General features: G+C 61.3%; 2 protein-coding genes across 3 annotated transcripts; one reads left to right on the top strand and one right to left on the bottom strand.

Moving 5' to 3' along the window:
- The first annotated feature begins 135 nt into the window (after window positions 1-135).
- Window positions 136-15,412, top strand: OBSL1 (obscurin like cytoskeletal adaptor 1). Its single transcript, XM_032693607.1, has 25 exons — window positions 136-1,247; window positions 2,018-2,287; window positions 2,535-2,795; window positions 3,135-3,440; window positions 3,563-3,844; window positions 3,940-4,215; window positions 4,352-4,624; window positions 7,128-7,400; window positions 8,090-8,362; window positions 8,644-8,919; window positions 9,138-9,413; window positions 9,503-9,778; window positions 10,044-10,325; window positions 11,030-11,305; window positions 11,441-11,716; window positions 11,799-12,065; window positions 12,217-12,486; window positions 12,569-12,835; window positions 13,097-13,363; window positions 13,681-13,793; window positions 13,958-14,111; window positions 14,213-14,374; window positions 14,512-14,616; window positions 14,745-15,011; window positions 15,254-15,412. The coding sequence occupies exons 1-25, from the start codon at window positions 212-214 to the stop codon at window positions 15,259-15,261; spliced, it is 6,792 nt and encodes a 2,263-aa protein (XP_032549498.1). The 5' UTR covers window positions 136-211; the 3' UTR covers window positions 15,262-15,412.
- A 154-nt stretch (window positions 15,413-15,566) lies between these two features.
- On the bottom strand, window positions 15,567-20,787 carry TMEM198 (transmembrane protein 198). 2 transcript variants are annotated; one of them, XM_032693605.1, is made up of 5 exons: window positions 20,749-20,787; window positions 18,524-18,774; window positions 17,843-18,418; window positions 17,418-17,608; window positions 15,567-16,949 (listed from the first exon to the last, which is right to left on the bottom strand). In XM_032693605.1, the coding sequence occupies exons 2-5, from the start codon at window positions 18,711-18,713 to the stop codon at window positions 16,803-16,805; spliced, it is 1,104 nt and encodes a 367-aa protein (XP_032549496.1). In that variant the 5' UTR covers window positions 18,714-18,774; window positions 20,749-20,787; the 3' UTR covers window positions 15,567-16,802. The 2 variants fall into 2 exon arrangements, with proteins under 2 accessions (XP_032549496.1, XP_032549497.1); XM_032693606.1 differs by lacking the exon at window positions 20,749-20,787 and adding an exon at window positions 19,937-20,013.
- Window positions 20,788-21,001: the final 214 nt, after the last annotated feature.

Genomic DNA, 21,001 nt, shown 5'->3' on the forward strand with positions numbered 1-21,001 from the left:
AGCTGCTCAGAGAGAGGGTGATGCTCCTGCAGCATGGGGTCTGTGCTGGGAGTTTTGCTCTGGGCGTGGCTCCCTCCTGGTGGGGCTCCACACTGGTCAGTCCTTTTGATAAAACCTTAGCCCCTACCCTGGTCTGTCTGTGTATCTCCCCAGGCTAATGGTCCCCACTGCTGCTCCAGCCATCTGCCTGCTGTGACCACAGGAGGTGGTGATGGAGGGGTTTGGGGGAGCCCCCAGGTTCCTGGCCTATCCACGTGCCTTCACTGTCCAAAGTGGCACTGATGTGGTCCTGAGCTGCCAGATCAGGGGTGATCCCCAGCCAAGCATCCACTGGGAAAAGGACAAGAACCCCATTGAGCCCTCAGACCGTTTCCATATAGAGACCAAGGGGGACCTGTACAGCCTGCTGGTGTCTGGTGCCAGCCCCCAGGACAGTGGGCTCTACATCTGCAAGGCCAAGAACAGCATTGGCGAGACTTATGCTGCCACTGCACTCAGGGTGGAGGCAGCGGAGACCCAAGAGGAGGGATGCTTGGGTAGTGAGGCACCTGCCTTCCTCATTGCCCCCTCATCCATGAGGGTGTGCCGGGGGGAGGATGTGATGTTCACCTGCAGGGTGTCTGGGCAGCCCTGCCCAGTGCTGGAGTGGGAGAAGGATGGGCGCAAGCTCTCCGACCTCTTTGAGAGCAGTCACTTCGCAGTGGGGCAGAAGCCCGAGGACTGGCACTTCCTGAAGTTGTTTGGTGCCCGGCCCCCGGATGGGGGTGTATATGTCTGCCGGGCACGTAGTGGCTCCCGGGAGGCCCTGGCTGCTGCCGTGCTCCTGGTCGAACCCCAGGCACTGATGGATGGGCTTCCCAATGGCTCTCCTGCTGATGGTCCTGAATCACTGGTGGAGCGGCAGCAGCGGCGGCGGCACACAGTGGGACGGCGCATGGGACCAGAGATCTGGGTGCCCAATGGCGTAGTGCCAGCCAGGGTGCCGGCGGCTAAGGCATTTGCTGTGAGCGTGGGGAAGCACGCCAAGTTTCGCTGCTACGTTACTGGCAAGCCCAAGCCAGAGATCATCTGGCAGAAGGATGGTGAGCCCCTCGCCCCTGGCCGCAGGCATCTCATCTATGAGGACCGGGAGGGCTACTTCATCCTCAAGGTGCTGTACTGCAAGCCCCAGGACCAGGGGCTGTACATGTGCACTGCTTCCAACACTGCTGGCCAGACCCTCAGTGCAGTGCAGCTCCAGGTGAAAGGTAAGATTGTGTCCAAGCAGTGCCAGGGGTGGCTGGGCACTGGGTGGGTACAGGGAGTTTTGTCTGGCAGGGGTGTGTCTGTGTGGGAGCTCAGCATCCCTAGGCTCCTTCCTGCCCTGTGCAGCCAGGGTCACCTCAGGCTCCTCAGGATAGAGCTGTGGGCTGGAAGCAGGGGATGCTGGGCTCCTCTGTGAGCTGTGTCCCCCTCCATGTCCCTCTCTTCTTGCAAATAGAAAGGTGGCCTCTTGGGATGGCTGTGGATGTCCAGCCATGAACCGGGAAGGGGGACAGTGCCTTGGTGACAAATTCCCCTGGAAGTGCTGAGTGATTTTGGCAGGCAACCCTGCAGGGCAAGGCTCCAACCATCTACACTGGCGGCAGCCCCATCCCCCCCTGAGCCACCCTGCCAGCTGGAGAGAGCCCATTGCTGGAGTGACCCTGTCCCTGGTGCAGTCCCTGCCTGTGCACCCTACTGCTCCCCTCCGCTAAGATGCTTGCCACAGTGTGTTGTCTTCCATGCTTCTGCATCCCCCAAAACTCCCTGCTGAGATGCTGGGGGCATCCCTGGGTCTCCCCAAGCTGTGTCATGGTTCTCCCTGCTCTGGGGGATGTGTTTCTCAAGGCAGAGTCCATCTTATGCAGGCCAAAGGAGAGGACAGAGGAGGGCCAAGGGCTCAGTGCTCTTTTGTGAGCTGGGAACAATGTGAGCAAAGGACTGTGGTGGGTGCTGCACTCTGCATGCCCTCAGCTCCTGTCTCTTCTGGTGACAGAGCAGCGACTGCGGTTCCAGGTGCAACTGGCAGATGTGGAGGTGGCAGAACGAGAGGATGCTGTGTTGGAGTGCCAGGTGCCACTGGAGACCATCCCCACTGCATGGTACCTGGAGGACAGGGAGCTGCAGCCCAGCCACAAGTACGTGATGGAAGAGCAAGGAGTGGTGCGGCGCCTGACCATCCGCGATGCCCGCACTGACGATGACGGCATCTACCTCTGCCAGATGAAGGACAAAGGGCGTAGCATCGCCGAGGTTTCTGTCCGAGGTGGGGGTTAGGTCTATGGTGGCACAGCTTTGTTTTCCTATCCCCTTCCTTGCCAGGGTCCCCACTGCCTCCTGCATTTGCCTTCCCTCCATTTGGCTGTGGTGCCTACTGCTGCCTCTCCTCAACCTCCTCCACCTCCTTCTCCTCCTCCTCCTCCTCCTCCTCCTCCTCCTCCTCTTTCTCACATCAAAGAGCCCATTCTGTTCCCAAGCATCCCTCCCCAGCCTTCATATATCTCTTTCCATAGGGGTGATTGTGAAACGGCTGCCGCGGAAGCTGGATGTGATGGAGGGGGAGAATGCAGTTTTCTGTGTGGAGACACAGGATGAGGCAGAGGGGACCTGCTGGAGCCGGGATGGGCTACAGCTGCGGGAGTCACCCCGCACTGTGCTGAAGAGCTTCGGCAGGACACACCTCCTGGTGCTGGTGCATGTCACCCGCCAGGATGCGGGCATCATCTCCTTCACTGTCAGGGAGTCACAGACATCCTCCCAGCTCCGGGTCAAGTGTAAGCTGCAGGCTTGAAGGGGTCCTGTGTCCTCTCTCCTGCCCATTCATGGGGATGATAGAGAGTGGGAGGTGGAATGGGTACCCAGTATGCTGGGGATGTGATGCTGTGATGTTTTTTTTGGGAAGGGAGCTTTCAGCAGGGCTCCAGAACCCCAGCCTCACTGGCACTCACAAATCCCTGTAACTAGCACCATGCTACACAAAAGCAAGATCATCCCCTCCATTAAAGAGAGGATCCCCAAAGAAACAGGCTGTGTAGCCCCACTCAACCCTTCTGCCACCCCACTCGGAGTCTTGTTGCCATCCCCAAGCAGCCAACATGGGCTGTGACTTGCAGGTGTGAAGCACAATCCTCCGAGCGCACCGGTGGCAGCTGAGATGAGCGTGGTGGAGACCAACACGGCTCTGCTGACGTGGTGTCCTGCACCCGATGCCCACCTCCACCCTGCCAGCCGCTACCTGCTGGAGCGGCGGGAGGCAGTGGGGGGTGAGTGGGTGCAGTGCCTGGCCACTGACCTGCCCGGCTGTGTGCGGGTGCTGGGTGACAGCGTACCCCGAGAGGCCGACTACTGCTTCCGTATCTGCGCCACTAACAAGCACGGCAGGAGCAGCCCCGTGGAATTCCCCGGCTCCGTGCATCTCGGTGAGGATGCCGAGCCAGGGACTTCCACCTGGGAGCTGGGTCTCCCCAGGGGCGAGCTGGGATGTTGTGCTACAGCGTGCTGGTAGTCAGTGCCGCTGGGGCTCAGTCTGGCTGTGCTCCAGTCCCGGCAGCTCGCCTGGAGAGGGGTCTGCAGGATGTGCGGGTGCAGGATGGAGAGGATGCGCAGTTCTCCCTGGAGCTGTCAGCTGCAGTGCACGGCTCCTGGTTCCTCAACGGTGCCAGGCTGGGCGAGGAGGAGGAGGGTGCAGGAGGTCGGTGCAGGATGCAGCACCACGGGACGGAGCACTCACTGCTTATCCGGGGAGCACGGCTGTGTGACAGTGGGGCCCAGATCACTTTTGTGTCTGGTGGAGTGCGGGACTCAGCCATGCTGCATGTGCAAGGTGAGTAGGGCGCTTGCCTGGGGTCTTGCCGGGACCCTAACAGCGTGGGCTCTCATGGTGGAGGATGCTTCTCACCTCTCCGCGATGTCTCTCAGCCCCGCAGGTCCGTATTGCTCCAGTGCCCGAGGCCGAGCGGCTCCGGGAGGTGCCGACAGGGCTGCCTGTGCTGCTGGAATGTCAGGTGTCTGCCCCGGATGCTCCTGTCCGCTGGCTGAAGGACGGTGAGGCCGTGCCTCCAGATGACGTTATCGTAGTGCAGGCAGAGGGCTGCGTGCGGAGGCTGCTCCTCCGCTCGGCGAGTCCCTCGGACACTGGTGTGTACACCTGTGATGCTGGGGATGATGCTGTGAGCTTTGTGGTGACCGTGACCGGTGAGCTGGGGACTGCCTGTGGGAGCCTGGACCCCACCTGCTGATAGTGCTCCTGCCCCTCTTCTCGCCCCCATGATGGGGCTGAAAGCTGCAGCCAGTTGGGTACCCATGCTGAGCCCCACATTATCCTTGGCAGATGTGCCAGTGAGGATCATCAGCTCCAATGAGGAGGCCACCCACACCTATGTGGCCGGGCAGCGTGTGGAGCTGTGGTGCCAGCTGTCCCGCCTGGCAGCCCCGGTGCACTGGTACAAGGATGGAGAGGAGGTGGAGATGGATGAGAGCCTGGTACTGGAGCAGGAGGGGGCACGGTGCCAACTGGTGCTACCCTGTGCCCGGCCACAGGACACAGGGGAGTTCGTCTGTGATGCTGGTGGGGACTCTGCCTTCTACACCATCACTGTGGAAGGTGGGTGTGATGCAGGAGCGCTGGTAGGGTCTCAGGTGGTGATGCAGGGTGCCACAGCATGTGCATGCTGCTGTCAGTATTGCTGTCACTTGCCACTATGGGACACTTGTCAGACATGCTCTTGCCAGGTCCTCACCAGCAGTTTGGTCGGTTGCTTGGTTGGAGTCTTTGTGGCAGCTCTGGTGCATAAAACCACCCAAACTGACTGCCAGAGGGAACAGTTTGCTCTGCTTGTCCAAAACACTAGAGCACCCGAGGGCACCCAGCACCTGCATACCAGGGTGTTTGCCAGGCCTCTGTCATGGCCAGTAACCAAACCCTCCTCCAAAGTCCTAAAAATAGTGGGCCAGGCACCTGGCGTGGGGTGACTCACGGTCAGACATCACTCTGATGGACAGAATTAATTGCTGACCTGAAAATTAGTGGTTGCCTGGAGACCAATGATTGGGGGTGTTTGCTGGGTGGGAGCATGGGACAGCATCCCGCAGCGGCTGCCTCAGCTGTGGAGCGGCTGCTGGCGCCTCTGGCTGGCAGAAGATAATGAAAGCTGAAAGTGAGTGAAAGGCTTCCCCTTGCTGGCCCCGAAACCCACATCCCACAGTCACAGGAAGGTGACTGGGGGCAGAGCTAAAACTCAGTTAAAAAGCTCTGTTACCACAGTGGTAAAGCCTCGCCGTGGTGTTAACATGGGACAAAGGGCCAAAGTTGATGGCAGAGGATGTAAGTGAAGATGGGATGAGTGATAAGAGTTGCTTGAAGAGTCAATGGAGTGGTGACTGCTGGAAGAGTGAGGAAGGGAGGTTTTTTAGTGAGATAAAGGCAAAATCGCTAGTGGGAAGGACAGGCAGTGTGGGCTTTGGGCAGAGGTAGGAGTCATTGTCTGCCTTGTGGGAGCATGGGGCATGGAGAGCTCTGCTTCCCTCGGCTAGGAGGGGGAACACCATCTGCTGAAGCTCAGCCTTTTGACTGAGCGGCTTTGCATAACTTCAACAGAAGGGTCTTAGGGAAGCTGGCTTGGTTCGATCTGGATTTGGACATCAATGTCACCAGCAGGGCTGGGGGTGGGTGACAGGAGGCTCAGGCTGACACCTCTCTGGCACGAGTGCCAGGCTGGCTGCTGCAGTCAAGCACTGCTGTGGCATGCTTGGGTTTCCCCGAGGCATCTCAGCTATCCCCCATGGGGCTGCTGTGGCATGGAGCATGTCTGCCTCAAGCCCGGCCACCCCTGTGCACCTCTGGGTCTTCCGGTAGCTGCTGAGTGCTGGAGCTCCCTCAGAGCTGGTGAGGGGCTGAGGCCAGAGTGGTGCTGCCTGCTGAGGGCTGGCACATCGCCCCCTCCTTGCTTTGGTGCTGCTCAACATCTCCAGTTGCACTTCAGCGATGTGACTGCTTTTAGCAGGCCCAGGGAGAGAGGCAGCTACCAGCTGTTTGATCCGAAAGCCAGGCGGATGCAGGCTCAGCGTGTGGCAGGTTAATCACTGCAAACTGGCGCCGCACGCACGCTGCGGGTCTGTGGTGTGTTGCTGGGCCTGGGCATGGTAGCTGGGAACCATCTGGGAAGTTTCCAGGCTGGATACCCAGTACGGGGCAGCTGTGGGCTATGAGAAGGGCATGTTACTGCTTGTTTGCTGGTGTGTGCTCCGATGCTGGCTGTACCTCGTGCCTGTCTGGAGCCATGGGCTGGATGAACACCCACGGCAGAGTCCAGGCCAGCTGCAGCTGGCTGCAATGCATGTGGTCAGGCAGGCAGTGCTGGCTGTGCGTAGCATCCTGATCCTCTCCCAGGAGGGCTGGTCACCTAAAATTTGTACTGGGAGCTCCTCTTCCTTTAGATCTTTGACTCAAGTCAGGGGGGAGATGTGAGCAGTGGCACTCATTTCATGTGTAACCCATTAACGGTGGTGTTTAGTGATCACTGCAATCTGGAATTCAGTCCTGGGCCCTGGTGAGACAGAGGAATAGGGCTGCTGGCCACAGATAAGCCATATGCCTGCATCGCAGTGTCAGAAAATGCCAAAGCTGAGCCAAGACAGAAACATCAGCTGGCCCCTGGTGGCCTCTGAAATGGGGAGACAGGCAGAGAAGTGGGCACCCCCAGCAGAGCTGCCACAGGGGCTGGTGCTGACACCACAGACAGTGATTAGCCGTGCTGGGATTTGCTAATGAGGCACTTGCTTACCCACAACCTCCCTCCACATCCTTCAGCTCCCTCACAGGGCAGAGTAGGGCAGGTACCATGGGTGCGAGGACGCTGCAGCAATTTACAGCCAGTTTGAAGCCAGGTACTCCTCCTGGGTGTGATGGGCGAGAAGAGGGAAACCCAGGCGGGTCTATGTGCCTGCTACATAGAAGATTGTGCTGTGTAGGCTGTGGATGAGGTAGTGCCTTCCAGCCTTAAAGCCAACAAACTGGTTAAACCATCATTCCACACAGGGCTGTGACTGCCACCATCACTGGCTCTGGTCTTTATGTCCTGGCTGAACCATGTGTCTCTTCCTGGCAGAGGTGCCGGTGAGGATTGTCAGTTCCAATGAGGGGGCCTCCCATGCCTACGTGGCCGGGCAGCGTGTGGAGCTGTGGTGCCAGCTGTCCCGTCAGGTGGCCCCAGTGCACTGGTACAAGGATGGAGAGGAGGTGGAGGCAGGTGAGAGCCTGGTGCTGGAGCAGGAGGGGCTGCAGTGCCGGCTGGTGCTGCCCTGCGCCCAGCCACAGGATGCAGGGGAGTTCGTCTGTGATGCTGGCGGGGACTCTGTCTTCTACACTGTCACTGTGGCAGGTGGGTGAGATGCACACCTACATCCCTCTTTCCCTTCTCCCTCTGGCCCAGCTCCATGCTTACACTGTGGCTGCAGCACTTCAGCTGCCCCTCGCCTCCTTGTGAGCAGCTCTTTGCCCATGCCCCTTGGATACAGGCAGCAGCAGGCCAGCTGCTCTGTCTCCTAGAGCCCTGTGCCACACTGCCGCTCTACACCCCAAGGCACAACCAGCTGCCTGCCTGTGGTTTATTCTACCTCACACGTCAGCCCTGGTGTTCCCTCAACTTGCAGTTACCGGCACTGCAGGGCTGGGAAGTCCAAGCGACACAGGGTCTTGGTCCTCTCAGCCCCACAGGTCCACATCACCCCAGTGACTGAGGCACAGCAGCTCCAGGAGGTGCTGGCAGGGCTTCCCTTGGTGCTGGAGTGCGAAGTGTCCCCCCCAGATGCCCGTGTCCACTGGATGAAGGATGGCAAGGCCGTGGTCCCAACCCAGGTCCTGGCCATCTGCTCAGAGGGATGCTCGCAGAGGCTGCACATTGCCACAGCCACACCATCTGACTCGGGGGTGTACGTCTGCCATGCTGGGGACGATGCTGCCAGCTTCAGGGTGACCGTGAGCGGTGGGTGAGCTGCTCCAGGGGATGCCTGTCTTCACATGGGCCTCACTCAGCACCAAGGCTGAGCCTCACCATGTGTCCCCCAACAGAGGTACCAGTGAGGATTGTCAGTTCCAACAAGGAGGCCCCCCACTCCTATGTGGCCGGGCAGCGTGTCGAGCTGTGGTGCCAGCTGTCCCGTCCGGTGGCCCAAGTGCACTGGTACAAGGACGGGGAGGAAGTGGAGATGGATGAGAGTCTAGTGCTGGAGCAGGAGGGGCTGCAGTACCGGCTGGTGCTGCCCTGTGCCCGGCCACAGGACACAGGGGAGTTTAGCTGCGACGCTGGAGATGCATCTGTCTCCTACTCCATCTTGGTGGCAGGTTGGTGGCACAGCAGGGACATCCTGAGAAGGGCAGCACTGCCCCAGCTCTGTGCTGTGGAGTCCCCAGCCCTGCTCCCTGCCCTCAGCATTATGTGGCTGTATCTGTGTGCCTACTGCCCCTGTCCTCAAACAGCTCCTGCCTCTTTGCACTGGGGTGAGACACTGTAGCATCTGTACAGCCCCTGAGGAACAGGGGCACAGGTGACAGTAAGCTGAGACAGCAGAGCCAGGAGCAGTGCAGTGAGCAGGTCTCACACCCTTCCTCTGCACCCCCGGCAGAGCCACCAGTGAGGATCCTGCACCCTCCACAGCGCTCACTGGAGCTGCTGGTTCAGGCACCGGGGTGTGTGGAGCTGCGGTGCGAGCTCTCTGTGCCAGATGCTCCCGTACGGTGGTTCAAGGACGGGCTGGAGGTGGACGAGACTGACAACCTTCTGCTGCTGGTGGAGGGGGCCTGGCGCTGTCTCTTCATCCCCAAGAGCACCATGGAAGACACAGGCGAGTACATCTGCGAGAGCAAGGATGAGGCCGTCTCCTTCGACGTCAAGGTGTCAGGTCAGTGGAGACCCGGGAGCAGGGAGGTGCTGATGTGGTTCTGGCTGCAGGGTCTGTCCCAGCCTGGGGGAGGGGACTGGCTGCTCCATGGTGATGATGGTGGGTGCCCACTGATGGGCCTACCAGTGCAGTTGCTCGCCTGGGGCTGGCACCAGAGGAGTGTCCTGGGCCACGATGTCCCTGCGCTGCTTTGCATCACAGACATGCCATTCCTGCAGAGCCTCCAGTGAGGATACTGCAGCCCTGCAGACCTGTCCCTGTCATGACGGTGTCCCTGGGGGAGACAGTGACACTGTGCTGTGAGCTGTCCCGTGTGGATGCACCTGTGTGCTGGGCCAAGGAGGACATCAGGCTGGAGGCTGGGGGCAGCTTGGTCCTGGAAGAGGAGGGTGCCTATCGCCGGCTGCTCATCCCTGCTGCTCAAGCCGAGCATGCTGGAAAATACACCTGTGACACTGCCAATGACACAGTGACCTTCACTGTCCAAGTGTTGGGTGAGCAAGAGGCTAGGGGAGAGCCTGGTTGGAAGAGCTGGGTGCACAGACCCCAGAGACCCCAGCTCTGTTGGTAATGGATGCTGCAGATCCGCTGGTCATGATCCTGGAGAGGGATGTCCTGTTGACCCACCGGCATTGCCAGGCCATGGAGGACCTGGTGCTGGAGGTGCACCTCTCACACGCCCACGGGGAGGTGAAGTGGTACAAGGATGGAGAGAAGCTGCAGGACACGGGGCGTGTGCGGCTCGAGGAGGACGGGGCACGCCGATCTCTTGTGATCCTGGGCACCATGGGCAGGGATGCGGGCGAGTACCTCTGTGACACCGGTGATGACAGTATCGTCTTCTTCATCACTGTAGAAGGTGAGCAGGAGCTCCCAGTGGGGATGGCCAGAGGGGCAAGGACTGAGGTGGGTCAGTAGCTGCTGCCAGGCTAGTGTGGGGTTGGGCTGGGTGACAGTGAGCATAGGGAGGCTGGTAGGGGGCAAATGGGGAGCAGGCTGCACCTGTGTAGTGGCCTCGTGGAAACCCTGGCGCTGCCCAGCTGCAGGCAGAGGAGTCTGAACAGAGTCTGGCCATTGCAATACCTGGCACAGGCTGCTCCTGTGGTGACTGCCCATCTCTTCAGTCCCAGAGCCACCAGTGACCATCGTGGGCAGCACAGGCACTGTGGTACATCGCTGCCTGGTGGCCGGGGAGGATCTGGTGATGGCTTGTGAGCTGTCCCGGCCCGACGCCATCGTGCGCTGGCTCCGGAATGGCCATGAGGTGCATCCAGGTGAACGGGTGCAGGTTGAGGCCCGTGGGGTGCTGCGACAGCTCACCATCCATGGGGCACAGCCCAGCGACTCGGGGTGCTACATCTGTGATGCTGCCAGTGACCGCATGGTGACAAATGTGGAGGTGTCGGGTGAGCTGGCTCAGCACCCCGGGGACCCTCAGCGTGGTGGGATCATGCCACAGACCTGGGTGAGGGGAGGGGATGCCTGTGTGACCCCGCTGATAGCAGAGGACAGGGTGGTAGCATGTTGGGGAGGGTAGAAGCCCTGTCCTCAACCCTACGGGAGTTGGTCAGAAAGGGACATGTCAGGGTTGTGGCGAGACATGTCCCTGCTGCCTCCCCCAGCCAGGGACTATTTAAATTTAGCCTTGGCCAGCTCCCAGGCGCCGCTCCTCCTGCTTTGGCTGCCAAAGGCTGAACTAAGCCCAGACTCTTATCAGCTGGAGATGGAGGGCTGGGCAGGGTGGGAGAGGGCCTGGTGCAGGCAGGAGCCCTGGCTCCCCAGCAAGGTGTTCAGGATGGAGGGGTGCACCAAAATTAATGGTCCCAACCTGGCAGCTGAGCTGCCTGTGCAGGGAGTGATGCAGGAATGACAGGCTGTGCTGACAACCTGAGTTTTCTAAGTGGACTCTGAGCTGCCAGACCCCTCCAGCCTGCATGCCTGCCCCTCTGGGACCCCTGTCTGGTCCCACCATGACCCCCAGCCAGCCCCACAGTCCTCCTGCCTTGCAGTAACTCATTGAGGGATCATCTCTGCTTGCAGCGGTCCTGCCCCTGCACTGCCCCACACTATGGGGACACCCCTGAGCCCTGTCTTGTCTCGTGCCCCTCAGCTCGGCCCGTGTGCATTGTCAACAAGGAGGAAGCGCAGAGCCCGCTGGAGGTACAGGAGGGGGACAGTGTGACACTGGTGGCTCGGCTGTCCCCGGAGACAGCGGCAGTGCAGTGGCAGAAGGATGGACAGAGGCTGTGCTCAGGTGGGCGGCTGCTGGTGTGCAGTGAGGGTCCCACACGCAGCCTCACCATCAAACAAGTGGAGCTGGGTGATGGTGGCATCTTTCTCTGCGATGCTGGTGATGACGAGGTGCATTTCACACTGCATGTGAAAGGTGAGCCTGGAAGTGTCCCTCAGCCATGTCAGGGGCAGGAGCAGTCCACTGCCTCATGCCAGCATGGTTTTACCCCTATTCCATGCTGGTACCACTGCCAGGGGCACGGCTGAGGCCAATGCTCCCATGGCACAGAGGCACCCATGTTGTTCGTGAACAAACGGGAGGAGCAGGAGAAGCTGCTGGTGCTGGAGGGTGGCAGTGCTGTGCTTTCTGCCATCGCCTCCACAGAGCGATCTGATGTCACCTGGCTGGGCCCGCAGCAAGCAGCAGTGAGTGGTGAGCGCTGCGAGCTGCGTCGGGAGGGCCGAGTGCACAGCCTCATCCTCCACAGTGTGGCCATGGAGGATGCCGGCATCTACACCTGCCTCTCATCCCACGACCAAATGCAGTTCGACGTGAGCGTCAGAGGTGGGCAGCTGGGGGGCAGTGGCGTTCCCGGGGAACCCCTGCTGTGGCAGCAGGTGCTGACATGGGGGTTTTGACCGTGCAGAGCTGCAGGTAAAGTTCCTGCGTGGGCTGTCAGATGTGCGAGCACGGCAGGGTGAGCGGGTGGTTCTGTGGTGCGAGCTTTGCAAGCCGCGGGGCGATGTGGTGTGGCGGAAGGATGGGCGGGTGCTGGCGCCTGGCCCCCACCGGCAGATGATGGCAGAGGGACGGGAACGCTCGCTGGTGCTGAGCCACGTGGAGCCTGGGGACGCCGGCGAGTACTGCTGCGAGTCCAACGACGACCAGACGCTGGCAACGCTGACAGTGCAGGGTGAGCCCAAGGCTTGACCACCACTCCAGGGACCCTTATGCCATGGGGGTGGCAGGGAAGCTGGGCACAGTGATGTCAGGGTTGCAGGGATGCTCAGTGGCTCTGCAGGACAGGAGGTCCCTTGTGTTGAGCCCTGACACCCTGGCTGTAGTCCCCAGGGTGGTGGAGATCATCATGGAGCTGCAGAGCCTGACAGTGCTGGAGGGGGAGGATGTCACCTTCAAGTGCCTGGTGTCCCCTGAGGACGTGTCTGTGACATGGCAGCTGAATGGCCAGCCTGTGGTCCTCAGCAAGCGGCTGCTGGTGACAAGGAGTGGGCTGTGCCACAGCCTCACCCTCCTGCAGTGCCAGCCAGGGGATGCAGGCACTGTGACAGCCAACGCCGAGGGGCTGGTGAGCACGGCCCGGCTGAGTGTGCAAGGTGAGGGGGAAGGAGACAAGTGGGGCTCAGCCCAAGGCACAGCCCTGGGGCAAGCTGCTGATCCAGTGTATTGGCCATTTAGAGGCACAGGTGCTGTTTGTGCGGAAGCTGCAGGACATGGTGGCAGAGGAGCAGGGGGATGTGTGCCTGGAGGTGGAGGTGAGCCACGAGGCCGCTGAGGTGCAGTGGCTGAAGCAGGGTGTCCTCCTCCAACCAAGCAGCAAGTACATGCTGCAGGAGTCGGGGTGCCTGCGCACCCTCACCATCCGCTGCCTTGGCCCTGCTGACCGTGGCACCTACCGCTGTGAGAGCCTGCATGACCGCACACAGGCCAAGCTTTGTGTGGAACGTGAGTATCAACCTGGGGATGGGGATGGAAGGTGACATGGATGGGGATGGGAATGGGGAGGGCACCCAACTGCTGCAATGGGAGAGTGTGGGCAGAGCTGATCCTTGGCTGGAAGGTGGTTGAGCAGAGAGGTAGATGAGTGTGTGGGCAGGGGTGGGAGCCTGGTATAAACAGCTGGATTTAGAGTACTGCTTCAGCAAGTGCAGACTGGGGACCCAGGGGCTGGGCAGACACCTACTCATGGATATGGGTCTCTCACAGCCCAGAAGGTGTCGATCCGGACACCACTGGCAGATGTGGAGACTTTTGAGAAGGAGACAGCCACCTTCCACCTGGAGTTGTCTCACCCTCACGTGCCTGGAGTCTGGACACGAGATGGCATCCGGGTGAAGCCCAGTGGCACATGCCGGATCAGTGCCATGGGCTGTGGACACAGCCTGACACTGGAGAGGCTGGCACTGGAAGACTCGGGCACCATCACCTTCACTGCTGACAACCTGCGCTGCAGTGCCCACCTGCGTGTACGGGGTACGGTCCCTGGGGCAGGCTGGGGGTGCATGGCACTGGCACTGTCTGTCCTGCAGCTATTCCAGCACTGAGCTGAGCCACTCTGGGCACATGTTGGCAAGTGTCGCCCTGTCCTCAGGGAGAAGATGTGAGTTGGCCAGTGGGTTCAGCCAGGGTTTGGGTTCAGAGGCGGCTGGACCACCACTGATGAGTGCTTGCTCATGGTGGTGCCTTGAGAAGTGCCACTCACCCCATGCTGAAATGATCCAGGCACAGATACCCTTCTCGGCATGTCTTTGCCCTACCAAACCTTCCTGCCCTGTGTCCTGCCTCCTCAGAGCCTCCAGTCACTATGGTGAGGGTCCTGCGAGACCTGGGGGTCCCAGAGACAGGGGTCGCCAGCTTTGAGTGTGAGTTGTCTCGCTCCAATGCAGAGGTGAAATGGTTCAAGGTGAGGGTGTGCCCCAATCCTCTCCAGCAGTGCCTGGCCATGTCCTCCTCCCTGCTTTGTCCTCCGGTTGTTGCCCTCCCTGACAGGGCTGCTGGCAGGGCAGATGGGGGCAAAGCAGCAGGGTGCTGCCTGCTTGCACCCTTGAGCACACTCTCCCTGGGCAGGATGGACAGGAGCTGCGGCCAGGGCCCCACTGCCGCATCTACTCAGCGGGCCGGCGCCGCATCCTGCAGCTGAGCCACTGTGACTTGGCCGACGCAGGCTGCTACACCTGCGATGCAGGCGACTGCCAGGCCTCTGCTGTGCTGCATGTCCAGGGTACAGTCACTCAGCTCCTGGGGGTTTGTGCAACCCCAAACCCTACACAGCCTGCTCCCCTTCACCCTTGGCTGCCCTGGCACCCTGCCCCTTACCTGCAGAGCGCCAGGTCCACATTGTGCAGGAGCTGCAGGAGGTCCAGGTGCGGGAAGGTGACAACGCTGTCTTCACCTGTGAGGTGTCACATGAGGATGTGAAGGGCGAGTGGTTCCGGGATGGGGAGAAAATTAAGGTCTCCAGTATAGTGAAGACACGGCAAGAAGGTGCGGTTGCAGGTGGTCCCACACCTGATTTGGGGCTGGGAGGGGGTGAATTCAAGCAACGGGAGTTTGTGTGGACAAAAGGGGATCTCTGCCCCGCCTGCTATAGGTGCCAACTGAGCCAGCCTCTCCCTCCCCAGGGACCCGCCATTTCCTGTTGTTCTGCGGTGTGCGCCCCGAGGACCAGGGACTCATCCGCTTTGCAGCTGGGACAGCCATCTCTGAGGCCAGTCTGCATGTGGAAGGTACCAGTGTGGGCGGCGAGGTCAGGCTGGGCTCCAGCACCAGGGCTGGGGTGCACCAGGTCAGCTTGTGGTGTCCCCATGGGAGCCCACTCACCTCACAATGCTGATACCCTGCCCCTTCCCACCAGTGCTGCCCATCCGGATTGTGAAGCCACTGCGGGACAAGACGGTGCTGGCGAGGCACAAGGCGACATTGGAGTGCACTGTGTCCCACGCCCGGGGCCGGGTGCGCTGGCTCCGTGGGGACACCGAGATCTTTGCTGGTGACAAGTATGAGATCTGCAATCTGGACTGCTACCGCACACTCATCATCCACCGCGTGGGGCCGGAGGATGAGGACTCATACACCTGTGATGCCTTTGATGACCGCTCCACTGCCCGGCTCCTGGTAGAGGGTGAGTGGGCACCTAGGGGGGCACCACTGGGGGCTGGCAGTGCTGATCTGCCTTGTAGTGGAGGGACACCAGAGGCCTTGTCCCCATGCCCCACTGCTTGCAAGAGTCTGAGTGCTGGTGTGGGGGGAAAAGGCTGGATATGGGTCCAGGGGTCTGTGCCTCCTTGTCTGGGATACACTTTTTGGGTGCCCCACCAGCTCTGGCAATGCTCCAGCTCTCTCTGACTCCCATTGTTCCCACAGGGAGCTAGAAGCCAGGATTCGGCACTCAGGGCCTGCACACAGCCAGATTGATGCTGCTGCTGGGAGATGGAGTCACGCTTCTCCCACCACATACAGACACACGGACTCCATCCCGTGCCTGCTCCAGCCCCAGGGCTCTGCATTAAACACCCTTTTTTTTCTGACATGGTTTCTTCCACGCCAGCGAGTCAGGGTCCCATTAAGAGAAGGGCTGGTGGCACCACCCAGCATCCTGTTCAGCATCCCTGGGAGCCTGGCCCCTGGGGCTGCCCCTCACCCCTGCCCCCGGCACAGCCCTTGGCCTCACACGCGGGACTCCGAAAGGCTCTTTACTGTGTGGCCGAGGCCTCAGCAGCATTTGGCACATTTACAAAAGAGACTGAAAAGGAGATGGCAGCACGACGCTGCAGGAGAGGGGGTGCCTGGCAGAAACATGCAGTTCCTGGGGCAGCGGGGCCAGCTGGGCTGCGCTGTGGGGGGCTCCCAAAGTACAGGGCTCCCTGGTCCAGTCTCACCACCATCCTGCCTGCCTGGCCATGGGGAAATCCTGGCTCACTCCATAATAAGTTAATACAAATCACAGCAAGAGAAATATATACAAGGCGCGAGCCTCTGCCCTCAGCAGTGCTCTGGGCAGGGGCTCCTGCCCTGCCCTGCCCCAGGGCCCCCCGGCCACTATAAAAATCCAGTCGCCAGCAAAACAGCGACGGTCTCTGACACTGCAGGGGTCCCCACATCCCTGAGGCAGCCCAGCCTCCGCCCAAAGGCTGGAGCCAGTGTCCTGTCTCCCATCAAAACATTTTGTGGGGCATACACCCCGTGAGCGCAACTCCCGCTGGACAGGCACCACTTGCCAGCATCACGCTGGGAACCACCTGGCTCTGGCAGTCTCTGCCCCAGGATCACCCTGGTCCAGCTTGGGAAAAAGGGGAGTGGCAAGCTGCTCTGGGGTGTAGTAAGGGTGGCTAGGGCAGGGGGACCTTCTGAGGAGGCAGGTTTTGGGAAATGTTGCCTGGGAGCTGCTCTTGGGGCCAGGGTGGGACAGGGCACACATGCTCAGGGGAGTCCCTGCGGGGAAAAGGGCTGTGGGACCTGCTCTTTGAGGAAGAGACATAGGGGACAGGCACTTGGGGAGTTGCTGGGTGGTGCGATGGGGTGGGGGCAGGCATGGGGAGCTGCTCTTGGGAAAGGGGGGCTCAAATACGGGGAGGGAAATGTTAGGATGCAGGATGAGCGTGCCCAGACCATAGGGTAACACGCAGCAGTAGGGGCTCAGGAGCCCACCACCCCAGCAGAGCCACTCGCACTGCATGTCCATGGGTGCTGGCCCTTGGGCTGAGTCCCTGTTGAAGGGCTTCCCCAGCACCTCTGGATCTCATGGGCAGCTAGAGCTTTCCCAGACAAGTCCCACATGTCTCCAAGAAGGGTCTCCATCTGCAGCCCCTAGCTGCACGTGGCCATCTGGGGCCGAAGACACAGCCCTGCCTGTCCCAGGGGTTCTGTCGGAGCAGGCTGGGGTGCTGGTGTTGCTCGAGGTCACTGGGTTGGCTTATACCCTCACAGCAGGGCCCGAGCCCGTGGTGAGGGGCACGGTGGAGCTGCAGTCATAGTCCAGGTCCACCACGGCGTGGGAGCTGGCGATGAGACTGTTCAGAGATGGTCCCGTCTGTCGCTCCCGGAAACTCTGGATGTAGCTCTGCTTGAGAGAGGGGGAACAGAGAATGAGAGGGGCTCTGCTCCTGGCTCACTCCACCCCACTCCACCCTAAACTTTGCAGCAGCATTCCCTCTCCTCTCCCCGTAACAGCCCTGTGCAATCCCCAGCACTCGGGCCCTCCAGGGGCGGTCCAGAGCAGGGTGCAGAGTCTCATGCCTTCCCTGGGCACACACTTTACACCTTGCCTACCACCTGTTTCTACTGTGCCCACAGTGCTTCGGCCAGCAGTTTTCATTTCCTTCCAAAGGCTGAATTGCTCTGTGGTGGTAATGTCCTAGCTTAGCCCTTCCTGAGCTGCCAGGTCCCTGGGATGCCCCAGTCTCATCCCTTGAGGTGCTCAGATGTCAACTGAGGTGCCTGGACACCTTTCTACGCTGCGGCCCACCCACATGGAGAAGGAAGGGCTGTGAAGTCTGGGGGAGATCTCTACCCTGGCAGTGGGACTCACAGGGGAGAGCACGTCCCCATCGAAGCGGCGCACAGGGTTGGGCTTGCGGCGGTAAGCAGGCTCTGGTGGGTGGGTTTTGTGCTGGTGGGGTGGCGGGTGGTGGGGTCTCCGCTTCTTCTTCTTCTCCTTTCGGTCTTCCCTCTGCTTGATGCGCATCAGCTGCACCCGGCGTTGCTGCCGGCTGATGATCACTGTGGAGCAGAGGGGCCTGTGAGCACTGGAGAGCACACCCAAATGATCTCTGCACCCAAACCAGTGCCAGCTTTGTGCACTCAAGCCTCCCTTTGAGTGCTGTGCTGCCACAGAGTCCCAAACCCCATATCTGTCCATGCAAACCAGGTGCTGGGAACCTCCACCCCGGTCCCTAGCGTCCCTGGCTCCTCCATTCACCCTGCACATGCAAATCTCCCCCAGTCTCCACACACCTTCTGTATGGGAGTAGCCCTCGCCTGTGACCTTCCACTGGACCAGGACACCCAGTGTGGTGAGGAGTGGCCAGACGCCCAGAATGACCCAGCTGTACCAGCACACGGGGCGAGCAGGGGCCACCTTGATGCGTTCGTAGATGTATTGCACCAGGAGGAAGAGCTCAATGAAGTAGTCGATGGTGACGGTCATGATGGCGCTCCCAAAGACGGCAGTGGAGAGGGTGGTGAAGAAGCGCTGCCACTGCAGGGTGAGGACGGCGAAGAGCATCCCCACACCCAGGAGCAGCGCAATGGGGATCCACACTGTCGGCGGGTGGTAGAATTGCTCCATCACTACCAGTGTGGCCACTGCCAGCAGCAGCCCCAGGAGCAGCCCCACCATGAAGAGGCCAACGCTGCGCACCAGCATGGTGACCAGCCCACACAGGACTCCAATGCCCAGCCCAATGCCCACTGAGGCCTCCACGCTCAGCTGTGTGTCCAGCACTCGCTCCTTGTAGCACAGCATGAAGATGATGATGGAGCCAAACATCAGCCCCGTCAGGAACATGACGGCTTTGAAGCAGCGGTAGCCTATGGAGAGACCACCACAGTCAGAGAGTGGATGGACAGCACCCCCAGCTCCCGCCTGCCCTTCTCCCTGCTTGCCCCTCCAGCTGCTGGGCTGGCCTGGCTCACCAAAGAAGCAGTAGATGATGCCAAAAAGGCAGCACATGGCGCACACCACCGAGGGCACCACCTGGTAGCGACGCTCGATTTCCTGCTGGCAGCTGGGCTCCCACTCCTGGCCTGGCTCGTGCGGCAGCAGCTTGAACCGCAGCGTCTGCACAGTTGCAGTCATGGCTCTGGGGACTCCCGGGAGAGGCATCAAAAGCTCCACTCCTGCCTCATGGCTTGCCGGCAAAACTGTGTTCCGGCACCCGCCCCACCTGGTGAGAAAGAGACAAGGGGAATGGAGACACCACTGGCACGTGCCTGGAAGCAATCCCAGCACTCAGCCACCAGAAATCCTGCTCTGTCCCCCCACTACTATGTGGGAAGAGAGGGAATGGGGGAACAGCCTCATCGGTGGGGGTGCACGCCATCACACAGCATGTGGCTGAAGGGATGCACTGTCCCCAGAGAACCTGCCTGCACCCCCAGGAGCTTCGTGTTGTTTTATAATTTGTCTGTGTCTTCAATTTCCTGCCCATGGCTCTCCAGCACCCTTTTCCTGCTCGATTAACAGGAGACTTCCACAACCTGGTATTTTCTGCCTGTGAAGTAATTATGCTCAGTAATTAAGTCACCCCTCAGTCTTCTATTTTTATAGGCTAAACAGATTGAGCTCTTTAAGCTTGTACTCCAAGGCATTTTCTCCAATCCTCTAATCATATTTCTGGCTATTTTTCATCTCTGCTCCAGCTCCTAGTGTCCTTGTAAAAACAAATTGGGCCTCCACACTGGATCCCATGCCAACCTATGGGGCCAGAGAGGCACCAGCCCTAGATGTTCCTGCTCCTTACCCGAGGGCTCACCCCTAATGCTGCAGCTGTGCCAGGACGCTGAGCAAGCAGTTACTAGGCCCCCCACAGCGCCTACACAGACGGAGGGGTCATAATCCCCTGCAAAGACTGATCCAGCTCCAGTTTAAACCTAATTACAGCGGCCGTCTGCTGCTCCCACCTGGAGCCAGTTCCAGCATCCCTTTGCCCCCGTAGTCCCTTTAAAGGCTCAGTTGGTTTAGAATGGGCTTATTGTCACTGATTGTCCCCAGGCCAGCATCACTCCTTCCCAGTGCCAAGTTAAAGCAGCCAGTTCAGGACAGCTCACAAAAACACTGCTCTGAGAAGGAGCACGGAAGAGGGTAGAGGCTGCAGTCATGGCTCCCTGTTGCCCAGCACCTCACTGCTGCCCGGCCGGACTCCACTGGCATCTCTTCCCCTGCCACTGGCCTCCTCCCTCCCTCCGGCTGGGGAAGGAACCACCAGCTAGGGCAAATCCCCGTGGGGAAAGCCAAGCACAGAGCCTAATCCCAAGGAAGCAGGCGGGCACAGAGCAGGCAGCCAAGTGCGGGGCCCCGAGGGGATGCTAAGCAGGATTGGACTTTACCCGAAGAGCCCAGGAGCGACGAGCCGGCCCTGGTGGGGCTGGGTGATGCTGTGTGGGGTGAGAGTAGGGCTCTGCCACCCCACGGGGCCGGGGATGGGACAGGGTACGGCTGGCTGGCCGGTGTGGGGACAGCATGGCTTGGCACGGCTTGGCACGGCTTGGCACGGCTCAGCACGGCCGGTGGAGTGGTAGGAGGGCAGCGGGGTGCTGCTCTGTGCCCTGAGTCCACGCCGGGCCGGTGCAGAGCTCGGGGCAGGGCCGCCCTGGAGGGCCGGTCCCAGCGGGGCGGCGGGCAGGGCTGCGGGCAGCGGCGCGGGCGGCTGGCGGCGCCCATTGGCGCGGGCACTGTTGCTAGGGGAGCCCAGCGCCTGCTCATTGGCGCCGGGACTTACCCACCTGCTGCCGCCCGCCCCGGGCCCCCCGGCCTCCCCTTCCCGCCCCGCGGGGCACGGCGCGGCGGGGGCCGGGGGCAGCGCCCGGGACACGGCCCCGCCGCGGCGCCCCCCGGTCGGGCCCCACCGCACCCGCCGGGCCCGGGACCGCCGAGGCGGGCGCGGCGTTGCCGAGCGACGGCCGCAAAGGCCGCCGGGGCGCGGGGCCGCTCCGCCCCTCTCTTTGTTCGGGGCGGGGGTCCCGGGGGCCGCTCCGCCAGGCCAACCCGCATGCCCATCCCGGGCTTCGCGCTCGCTCCGCCGCACGAGGGGAGGACCGGGACCCCGGTGCCACAGCCCTTCCCCCGAGGGGTCCGGCGCGTCCCCCGCCTGCCGGACCCCCACGTGCGGACCCCCCCGTGCCGCTCCGCCTGCTCCCACCTGCGCTCCCGGCGCGGCAGCGGCGGCGGCCCCGCGGCGCCCGGCGCTCCCGGCGCTCCCGGCGCTCCCGGCGCTCCCGGCCGCGGGCCCCGCGCATGGTGGCGGCGCGGCCGCCGCGCGGTGCTGAGCGGACAGCTCCGCTGACGTCACCGCGCCGTCATCGCGGCCCGGGGGCGGGGCATCGCGGCCCGGGGGCGGGGCCTCTGCGATGGGCGGGGCGTGAGGTGGGGGTGTGCGGTGGGGTGTGAATTGG

Source organism: Chiroxiphia lanceolata, chromosome 7 (genome assembly GCF_009829145.1).
Source record: "Chiroxiphia lanceolata isolate bChiLan1 chromosome 7, bChiLan1.pri, whole genome shotgun sequence".
Taxonomy (NCBI): Eukaryota; Metazoa; Chordata; class Aves; order Passeriformes; family Pipridae; genus Chiroxiphia; species Chiroxiphia lanceolata.